General features: G+C 34.8%; 1 protein-coding gene across 4 annotated transcripts in view; it reads right to left on the bottom strand.

Annotated features, from left to right (window-relative positions):
• Positions 1–283: 283 nt before the first annotated feature.
• The window catches only part of LOC117100833 (neural cell adhesion molecule L1-like), a 15,279-nt gene continuing 3,885 nt past the window's right edge, over positions 284–11,677 (bottom strand). Inside the window, exons 1-8 of one of the 4 annotated variants that reach the window (XM_033240659.1) lie at positions 11,426–11,558; positions 9,726–9,854; positions 8,261–8,376; positions 6,367–6,622; positions 5,420–5,683; positions 4,283–4,354; positions 3,653–3,778; positions 284–3,402 (exon numbers count right to left, since the gene is read on the bottom strand). In XM_033240659.1, the coding sequence (XP_033096550.1) occupies positions 3,681–3,778; positions 4,283–4,354; positions 5,420–5,683; positions 6,367–6,622; positions 8,261–8,376; positions 9,726–9,819 (900 nt within the window). In that variant the 5' untranslated portion in view covers positions 9,820–9,854; positions 11,426–11,558 and the 3' untranslated portion in view covers positions 284–3,402; positions 3,653–3,680. Of the gene's footprint in view, positions 3,779–4,282; positions 4,355–5,419; positions 5,684–6,366; positions 6,623–8,260; positions 8,377–9,725; positions 9,855–11,341; positions 11,361–11,425; positions 11,559–11,677 lie in introns of those variants that run through there. The other 3 variants (XM_033240658.1, XM_033240660.1, XM_033240662.1) reach the window with 3 other exon arrangements.

Below are 11,677 nucleotides of genomic sequence, written 5' to 3'. Positions count from 1 at the left end.
ATCATCACTTTTATTTGCAATGAATTTTTCTATTCCCAACTGATTACTATATCGATATTGTGCCTCAGATTTTTTGCGTCTCGTGTGCAAACACTCCAAGCTGGGGTGATTTTACTACAGTACATTGCGATGGAATATTTCGTTGCTAGGCCAAGCTATGAACGCACACAGAGAACCTAACAAATCTCGCTCTACAGTGCTGGTTAATACAAATGAAGCCTAGACCGCCCTAGGCATGTTATGGTTATGAGATAACAAGGTGATAGACTGAAATAATTCATAATAATGTTTGTCAATGCATTTTAATCTATTAAACAAGTGTCCACCTTATAACTTCAGCACAATCAAAGTATTCATTCCGTATTGCCAAGAGTGTCACTGCCCATACTACATAGTACTACTGCACTAAGAAATCATCCTAATAAGTGCAGCAAATGCACACGCATAGTGATCACTTAGCAGCCAGCACTTTGATGGACTTAAGATATAGGACCTATAGCAACCACTCTACAACCAGCGGTTTGATTATGAAAGGCAATAGAAAAGGTAACGGACGTCACATCTTACTTATAAAGCAATTATAGTTAAGTAATTTTGTACACTGTAAAAAAAGTAAATATAAATTGTAAAAAATCTTTAATAACCAATCCATGAGTATTACAAGCAAAAGAAATGAGGGCTGCCTACCTACCATAACCACAGTGCTTATTAATTTCTGCTAATTCCAATTGCAAACAATATATAAGCAACTCATTTCTAATACTATTAAAACTAATTGTCATCACTGTAAAAATGGCAGGCAATGGGAAGGCTGGGAAGGTTAAAATATTTTCAAACAGGTCAGTGGAGGCCTGTAGGCAGGATTTTTGAGTGGAGAAGTTTGCAAGCAAAGCGAGCCTTAGGCATGGGGCCGTCTAGGGCCCTGGCGAGGACCTGAAGAAGTAATGTTTTATTTCCATTACATCGGTGGGCCTACATTATAACATGGCTTTTGTTTATATGAATCAAATTATAATCACCGGAGCTGATCAATCTACAACAAATTTATTCCATACCACAGTTATTAAATATCAACGGCCAGAAGAGGAGGCAATCATGCATACATTTTACAATAGTAATAGTAATTTAGTGAAATGTAATAGGTTTAGAAAATTGGGGGGGGGGGGGTCTCCACATTCTCTACAACCTTTGCCTTCAGGCTTGCAGTGTTTGATCTCTAATATATGATATATTATTTTTATTGCATCAGTGGCATATCCAAGTGCCTTAAAATGGGGGTGCAGAGGTATAGTGGGGGTGAGCACTACAGTAACTCACAAAATAAGGTTATTTTAGGTTATTTTTTACTACTTGATTGTAACTTTGAAGGGGGAACCGGGGGGGGGGGGGGGGGCGCGAGTAATTTTTGGATATCGTGCCTCCCGCGCACCCCCGCCCCTCCCCAGATATGCCACTGCATTGCACATAACATTAAGTAGCACCAGGGTTTCTGTGTACAGTAGGGGGCTGAGGACTGATGTTGGGGAATCCCTGGTGCCAATACTGCTGAGACTTTTCCATTGCTAGTTTTCAACAACTGAATATTTACTGTATACAGCCAACCTACAATAAATGATGTGGCCATACAAGCAGTGATGGTGCCAGCGGTGGGTGAAACTGACCCTATCGGACAGGCCTAGACCCTCGTCGTCTGATGCCATAATGAGTTTGTAAGGCCAAACAGCACAATTTCGGGACATACTTAGCCATAAAAACTTCCATGAACCCTACCAAGGATTTTTATTCCAGAACCCTGACTGAGGCTCTAGTCAGTCCCTTGTTTCGGATTCCCCAGTTGGACGTAAAACCCAATGTTGGCAAATACCTGGAGCCACCATTGTATACAACCACTACCCCAAAACATTCACGAAAATTTTATGCTATAAAAAATTATCTTTGATATCTATTTGGACAAGTAGAAATCCAGGCAAGCATTTTTTTTTTTTTTAAAGCTTCAAATCTATTTTAATTGGAAAGACAGCTGTACACCATATCATAGTTCTTTGCTACTTGTTATATCCCCTGTTGCATAACTAACCTTATTTCTTTCCACATCAGCAATCATAAATTCTATTTGTGTACATACCAGTATTTGGCTTAATCAATTCAATAAAATATATTATAATTTACATTATTTAATCACTACAAATTCAATGTGACAAATATAAACATCAATTATTGGAATGAAAATTTCAGAAATTGGTATACAGTACAATAACAGTGGTGCAATAAACCCCTAGACAATGATTCTTGATATAATATAAAGATAGAAAAAAGTTTAAAAAAATAATAAAACATCATCTTAAAAAAAAGAAGGTGTGTTGAATACAATGTATAAAGTTATTTATGTACAGTTTCAAGAAATTTATTTACAATACAGTTATTAGGGACATCTACGGTCATCAACATTTTTGCGAGTGTACAAAGTGAACAAATGGGAAGGAGCCGGGGCAGATAAATTTGAACTCATTTTTAGGACATCCTAATTCAGGGGACACTTATCCTTGAATCGAGGGGGAATTATATCCTTTAACACTATAGACAACCCCCATTAATAAAGAAAGACCCATATTAAGGGAACAGACACACTTTCTGTTGTTTTAATTATATTTATGTTGATTTCATAATAATATAGTTTCCCATTCTAGTTAGTCCCTTATGGGGGTACCCCTAATCAGGTGTCACTTAACTGTTGGTCCTGAAAATGTACCCTTAATAGGGGTTCTAATGTATTTACAAACTATTACAAAATTTTTTTGAAATAAATAAATAAATAAATAAATATTTCAGATTATGTTTATACAATACAATAGTTGTTTTTTGTTGTTGTTCCTGTACACTATTACCCTGAAATTTACTGAATGTATTTTTAACTTAGGTGTAAAAGCACTTCATTTGAAATATGTTTAGTTACCATTATGTGGGGTACTCTTAACTATCTATATCTCTTTGTTTTCTCTGGCAACCACATCTGACTCATGATGTCATACAGCCAATATTGGACTGTGGTGGACTCGTCATATATGCAAACAAATATGCCAACTTCCATTTAAGGTTGAAAGACGTTTAATTAATTGCTGCTGTGTATTTGATTATCTTCTTTTTTTTTTAAAGCATTAATAACTTAGTAGTTTGTTGTATTCCATTTTGGTTTTATACAGTTTTAATGAACTGTTGATGAATAAAAGACTCTTTGCTTGATGTTCCATTTACTCACTTGTCACAATTTTTCCAGTCTTAGAGTATCTTTTAGCAGGAGTTCCAAGTAGGAAGGAGTCACTTCTGAGAAATCTGGTTATTGATCTTTCTTAACACATCTAAATTTATTTTTGTGCACATGGTATTTCCCATTGGCACTGTTTTCTGTGAGACAAATGAAAATAAAGCATCAAGAACTTAAAAATATCATGAATTTGCGGAAGACGTGTTATTTTCTAGCAGATTCTTGCTAGCTTGCAGAGTGTAGGTACTGTTCTGATTTCTGTGAATCTCGCGCAACATTTCAGGAGACTTGGGACCCTGTTTCAGTATTATTCTACATCCCACGTTTTACATTAATATGAAAAATTTTAAGTGTATGATCTCTAAAAAATCAACAAAAACATTGCGATACCATTTTCTGCATAGTTTGGTATTCAGTGCTATATTAGGTGCTGCTCATCTTCTGCACATCTCTGAGTGGATTCTGAATTTCTGAAGCACTGTGCCTTCTCTTGTATATTCACTATTAAACTACAACCTTCAAAGAAAAATTGCAAACCAAATAATTAATTTTTTTCTTGTAAAGTTTGGTGTATAATTTTAAGGGTTCATATATATACTCTATTGATGGTTTTGATGGATAGATAAAAATGATTATTGTCTATATAAATAACCATTATTTTAATGTTGCTGTTAAGAAATCTAAAAATCCTCACAAATTCAATTACAGAAGACAGAATTTCTATTAGCGTAAAATGATATATGTGGATTAAATTCAAATCTTACCCAACAGCGGATAAATCGCAATTTACAGAATGGATTAAAAATAAAATATAAATATATGTAAATACGGTATATGTAAATTATGACAAATGGTGAGCTAATAGAGAACACTATATGTAGCACAAGAACAATATTTTAAGCAATCATACTGCATTTCTTTGCAATTTCTCACATTATCATAACATAAATGTATTGTGTTTCTAACATTATACATAATGTTGAATTGTTATATATTGTGTTTAAAAAAAAAAAAACATACCTATTATAAAAGGCAACACTCCTAAAAGACATCCAACTATTAGAGCCAAGATATTATACACTTTGTATGATTCTGAATTAAGAATTAAAAAAAAAAAAACAATAATTATCAAAATTCTAGATCGTTAGTTTTCAATGTAATTTAGAGGTGTTTGTCACAGTAAAGTAGGAACTGTATGGTTTTCTAACCTTGAGATTCATAATTTGAGATTCGTGAGGTACTATATAAATCCAGAATTATTATTATTATTATTATTATTATAATTATATATTACCATTAGAAATACTATTGTTGCTGATTCAGCTGTGATTATTGTATACCTGGACACATAGTAAGCCTATTTAAAATTTGATCATTTGTGGAATATGCGCACTTTTATGCCATCTATACACTGCCAAAAACATAAATCCACAATTAAAAAAAAAAAGAGAAAGGATACACAAATTTTTTTAAGAACAAATGAGAACACAGTACACAAATAAACTGACAAATCAACTTCATAATTTGTTGTTAATTCTATCAATTATTTGCAAGTTATTTAATGAATTATAATAATAATAATAATAATAATAATAATAATAATAATAATAATTATTATTATTATTATTATTATAAGAAGACTTGCATATTAAATGGGAGCAGCCCTCACTGAACAAACAGCTTTTTTATGTTAATTTATCTTTGTCATTCTAAATTCATTCCATTCTCCCCTTTGTGGCATGGATACTGTACTGTGACTTTACCTTATCTTTATATATATATTATGTTTTGTAGCATTGTTACAGTTCATTCCACAATTTTTTTGGCATGCAAAACATTGAATTTTTTATTCCCCCATACTAATGATAGCCTGTGTGAAATACGATAACTGACAATGGTATTATATTATTATTTTTAGTATTACTATTATTGAGATCTTTATTTCTTCCTATGTGGCAAAGACAAGCCAAACCAGTCCCTTCTTGAAAAAATAGATTTTTAGTTAGTTAAACAGTAAATTAAGTTATAGAATGGTAAAAGAATTTATATCTAGGATTTTGTTTTTGAAGCTAAAGGAGTTTAAACATACAGCTGAGAAATCAGCTTCCAGTTTACGATTTCAGTCATTTCTTCATTTCATGTGGAGAGTAAACTTACTATATTTCTTGATTTCCAGTAGTATGGTGGATGAATTCTGTTGAGCAAACCTATTAACAGCGCCACAATGATAGAGCCCTGTATTCTTCTCAGAAACGTTACGTAACTGAAGTAGCCTGCCCGTTTGTATCAAATCACCATCTTTATACCATCTGATTGTAGGTGTTGGATAGCCATCACCAATGCAAACTAGATCTACATTCTTTCCAATGATTTGGGTAAGGTTTTGCGTTGGTTTAATTGTCAAAATAGGGCCAAATTTGTCTGAAAAATACATTAAATCATAAAATTAGTAACATACAGATATTAATCAAAATAATAATGTCACTTAGGTTACGATATGTACACCCACAGCACCACAATGACAGAGAATAAAATTAACATTTTCAAAGTGTTAATCAAATTTAACAATACAACAATAACTTCTCCTTCTAACAGTAATGTCACTGTGTGTCTGAGCTACCTGGCACAGCAGCCAATTGTGTGCACTAGACCTACGGTTTATGGTCTTTTTCCGAATGAGAATGAGACGCTCGAACCAGCGCTGATATTATTATCAATACTCCCAGGTTTATAACTGTCAATATATTTGTAACTTATCGTCTAGGTGTATCTTCCTCAAATTATTAGCCATTTTGTCTGTGGTATTAAATATAAAGGAATACTGTAAATGCTAAAATTTTACCCAGGTTTTGATGAGTATAATCATCCCCAGCACACTTATACCTCCATGGTAACATCCTGTGGGACGAGTATACTCGTCACTGGCAGTGAACTGGTGTAATAATGGCCACTGCCAACTCTCAGTGATTTTAAAGCTTTGTACACAACATCTAAGTGTATGTGACAAGCGTGATGTGCCCATGATGATGTAATGCTACACCCAAATATGGGCATATCACACATATTTGTCACATAACTTTGATAGTGTGGACAAAGATTGGTACCTTGAACCTTGACCTGAATGCTGGCAGTTTCTGGTTTCCTTATGTAGTTATAGTCCTCAGTGTAAGCTACACAGCTATAATTATTGGAATCGGCATAGGTAGCGTAGGCAATAGTAAAATTTGTACTGAGCGAATCAGCTTCACAAGCACTTTTTATAAGGTCAATACATATCTTGCAGGAAAATGGGCCTAGGAAACATTTTAAATCTGTGGTGTTACACCACCACATGTAAATTGGATGATGATTTTGATAACTCTGAAAAAAAAAAGATTTTTTGATTTATATATTAATCACTAAATAATTTAGTTTATCTTCACACACTAAAACTAAAAACTTTTTATTGGAACTTATTGATCCTACCATTTATATTTTTTATTTATATTTTTACACAATTTTTAAAGCCAGTAAGTGGTTACTGCCATAAAATTCTTGCACCCAGAGCTATAAAATAGTGCGCTTCACTTGAGGGAGTGAGCACATGATGTCCTCTCCCTTATAGCCTGGTTCTCACGAGAGCCCTAGTATCCGGATCGGGAGCTAATCGTTAGAACATGCGTGAGAACGGACAATTGGTTAGCACTAACCGTTAGCAGTATCCGGATACCGCTAACTGTTAGCAAGCGCTTTCGGTTAGCACGTTGAGCGCGTTTCTATCATCAACCAATCACACCTACGAATTTACAATTTCTAGTTTCTTATTGGCCAGTGATTCGATCATCATATTTTTGGTATCCGGACCGGGATTTTCTCGTATGGACGCACAGCAGCTAAAGGTTAGCAGACGTGTGAGAACATAGCCATTGGATCTGCCCGTGGTACTACTACAGGTAGAGGGAGAAAAAGAACAAAATTACTAGACAGACTAAAAAATGTAAATAAACATTATGAATTAAAAGATATATTACTTGAGGAGATTAGAAGTACAGTATGTGACTGTCATGGACATGCCAACCGGCAGATGACGAGTTAGACAGCATGTTGTAACACTAAAGGCCTATCTACATTTCTGTTGATCGTAAAATATTTATGAGATAGCAATCAGTAGATAGTTCAAAGCCTATTTGTGGCAACGACAAGCCAAATCAGTCACTCATCGCAAAAATTGCTTTTAGTTATTAATAGTGTTAAACAGTAAAATGAGAACTATAAAAGGGCAAAAGAATCATTAGAATCTGACATTTTGTTATGAAGTTACAGAAGTTTAAACATACAGCTGAACATTATTTGAGAAATCAACCTTCAAAGTTTATGATTTTGGGCATTTCCTTAACAATGAAAATAGGAAAAATAACAGCATACCTACCAAGATAAAAAGATACATAAAGGTTTAGTGTAAATAATTAGATTTCAAATATTTTGACATTCCAGCATGTTTTGGCCATTATCTCTGAAACACGATTTGCGACAAGTGACTGGTTTGGCTTGTCTTTGCCACATTTGTGTACCGCAGCGCATGCGTGTGTGAAGCAAAATCTGCAAGAGACAATAAATAAACAAGGATCCATACAATTTCTTTAGGAGTGTGAGGGAGCGTGTAAGGTGTTAGACTTCTGATTGTGAGATTGGTAATTTGAGACAGACGCTCGTCGCATTGCTTTTGTGCTTGGGCAAGGCACTTTGCTTACATTTGAGTATAAATGGGTACCTGGTAGGGTATCTGGTAAGTTAAGACTACCAGTTAAGACCGTTTTATAGCAATCCGCAACTGGGATACACCACAGGGAGCAGAGAAAGTTGCACAATGTGTGAGTCTGCCAAATAATGATGCCAGTGCCTTGTATAATCTGCAGATTGTGATAGGCGCTATATAAATTCTGGTTTTTTTATATATAAAAAACGTTAATGCAAAAAACACCAACATATTTTATGTTCTGTTCCCAGGTTGTATCTTACCATGTCTAATGTCTTGTTTACATGGCAGGATATATGCAGACTTTCTCCAGTGACTAATTCATATGGTTTGCTCATCGCTGGATTTGTTATCTTTGGCTGCAGACGAATTTTATTACCTGTATTAAAACATATAAAAAAGGAAATTGTACAATAATAATTCTGGTAAATTTTAATAACTGGGTTAAATTTTAATAATCACAGAAGTGGTTTGGTGCGGCGGGAACGGTTTGGTTTCCCAACCTTGAGGTCGAGGTTTCAATTCCTCGTTTTGCTTTTCGCTTGTGTCTTGAACAAGGCACTTTATCTGCATTCCATCTCTCCACCCAGGAGTACAAGTGGGTATCTACAGTAAGGAGGGTTAAGTGCAAAATACACTGAAATATTTCATGCAGAAAACTATTGAATTTCCCTTATAGGCATCGTTCCAAAAACTGGGATAATAATATGAAAAAGCACTCTGAGACTTAGTTGTATATAATGCTATATTAAAAACTACATTACGGTATTATTATGGTATAATATTCAATATTAATAATTATGAAATTATGGTGGCAGCAACAGCAGTAATGACAACATCATCAAAAAATAATAGTTGGTTTTCCCATCTATGTTTGTCTACGATGTAGAACATGAAACAACAGCAACACTTTAACAAATTTTCTACAATTTTAAACATTTATGCAAATACAAAAACCACAAAACTATATCAATAACATACATACTTTTTATTCTTTGTAGGGAAAGGAAGAGGGGGAGGTACAGAGCTTGTTAGCATTTTGGTCACTGGACTTTGGGTTTACAACATTCTGGGGCGGATGCAGGATTTGGCAGTAAGGGGTTCGTGAGAGTCCACACAATCTCAGGCCCACCATGAACAATTTTGAGAATATGGACTTATAGGTGCCCAGAAATTGCATTCTCATACATTACCTTAAAAATCGTATAGGTACTATGTTCATATCAACAATACAATACAAAAAATGTTTCTTAATACAATTTAGGGGGCACACTGTTGAACGCCCAGCTCTGCACCCGCCCCAGAACACTGGTTCTGTGTGTAATGATACCCCATGAGAACGAGTACACTTTTCAAAAAAGAAGAGATTGTCTCCCATTTTAAAGCCCAATACCACTAGGACACACATGATAGTCATTTGAATTTGTCAAGTCTTTGTGTGTGTTTCACATATAAATTGAAAATTTCTTGAGTTGGAGCACAGTAGACCTATTTGACTAGTCAATATAGGAGTACAGTACTGAATTTCCAAGTATTGCCTAATAACAAGAATTTTCTTACAATTAAAAAAAGGAATTGGCATTGTTACTCCAGTTTAAAACCAATTCTTAATTTTATTAGGATGTTATTGTCATAATCCAATCTTTAAATGTTTAAGCAATCATGATCAAGAAATGGTTGAAGGCTGTTGTAATAATAGCCACTGCTTAAAACAAACAAAAATTGTACCTTGTGCTGTGTTTGCTCGGGAGTTTGATGTAGTGCCAACAAATAGCATCAACATGATGAGTAAGTCAATGACTGCTACTTTACAGGTCAACATACTTGTTTCTGTCCTTTGACTACATTTTTTATCAACTAGAAAAACAAGTCATACACAAAGTCAGAAATAACTCCTCTGAAGAGTCGTAGGCTTCTCATGGCCCCACCCTCTAATGCACCTTCTGGTAAAATCGGCTTTCCTGTCCGACAACTTTCACTGCATATCTTTACTATAAAAAGGCATTTTAATAGGGTCCACATCAAAGATTGTTGTATCTTGGGGTGTGCACACTTCCCGGCCTTCCACCCACCCAAAGAAAGCTAACCCCCAGAAATTTTGGCATGAATCGCAGTCCACGGACTACTATAACATGCCAAATTTAGAGAGCTAGGCCTAGTGCACCATTTTGGGAATAGGATTATAAAGTTTTTAAAAACATGATTGTTGATTCTACATCAATTTTAATGTTGTTGGTTTGAATTGCACATTTTTTCCTTACAAATTAACTACTTCATTTTTATTGGAGATAAAACACTTGTATACATTACAGTCAGTAGTAGTACTAGTAATACTCTGGACTAGCATTATTTTAGTTACCATATGAGAGTTTCCTGTGTTAAAAACATGATTTACTATACTACACTTCTTAATATAACTTGTACTTTGTAATAAGAGAAATTTGTATATTATCGGTACCTGGAACAGTAACAACACGAAAGTGCTATGCTACTGCACTGTAATGCATAGGTCTATTTTAATACACTACTTAGATAGGCTTTTCTTTTTCCATCTTGATTTCAGAGGTCAAAAACATTTTTCAATTTTTTTTCAATCATATAGTAGTGTAGACTAGTCTTAAGAACATTTTGCTGGTAAAATTGGTTGGATACAACGTCCCTGATTTTTTAAATAACATGATGTCAGAAAATCAGCCCAAATGCACCGCTGATTCAAATGTTTGTCATCACAAAAGATGTCTACCAATTCTTGAAAATATTATGAATTAGGCCTAGGGCAAAGCCTATACTTTGTAGATGATGCAACAAATGTGAGGGAGGAATTCTAAGTTTAATTCCTCCATTATGAGTGTACAATGCACAAGATACAAGACCAGACTGTTTAGATAGTAAAGCCTATACTGGGCATATAACATTTAAGCACAGATTTTGGCGAAAATTAAGCTTTGACCTAATCTTAATATATAAACAATAATATGCAGTTACGATTGTGCACACCTGCTTTCTGTTTTCCTAGTTTTCCACACAAATTTGAGCTTGTTTTTGAGACATTGCCATGTCCAAAACAAAAATACTAAAATAAGGGCTTAGGGAGGCCTAATGACTTTTGTCAATGCTTCAGGACACACAAAATATGTTGGTGGGCCTAAAGTTGAACTTGGACACAGGTTAGCCGACCTAGCTAGATAGGCCTAGGCAAGGAGGTATAAACCCCTAGCCCACCTAGGCCTAGGGCCCTAGCTAGGCCGTATTATTTTACTTGAATTAGTGTAGGCTTATAGGCCTAGGGCAAAGCCTATTTGTATATGATGCAACAAATAATATCTAGATAGAGAGAGACTAGCCTAAGGCCTAGGCGTTCCAGGTTTGTTGGCCAAAAAAACACTGTGCCAAGTTGTAACTGGCATGTGTTAAACAAATTAACTTACTGTACTTCTATTTACACTAGGCCTAGGCTATAAAAGGTATAGCGTTCTGTGAACACCGATTGTTTGGTACGTAACGGAACTCTCCTCAGCGCATGCGCTCTAAACTTTCACTTTTACAGCAGCAGGGCAGCCGTGCTTGTTGTAGGCCAAGATGAAGATATTTTTCGTTGAATTTAAAAGTTCTTTTATTTACAAAATGAATAGGTTTAACAGTGTTGAGGCTGGATTTTTTAAAAATTCACACAATGATTG

This window comes from Anneissia japonica, unplaced genomic scaffold (assembly GCF_011630105.1).
Source record: "Anneissia japonica isolate Jap-2015-1 unplaced genomic scaffold, ASM1163010v1 scaffold287756_len632865_cov181, whole genome shotgun sequence".
NCBI classification, from domain to species: domain Eukaryota; kingdom Metazoa; phylum Echinodermata; class Crinoidea; order Comatulida; family Comatulidae; genus Anneissia; species Anneissia japonica.
Note: the sequence above shows the minus strand (reverse complement) of the source record. Positions and strands in the feature narration are given on the sequence as shown.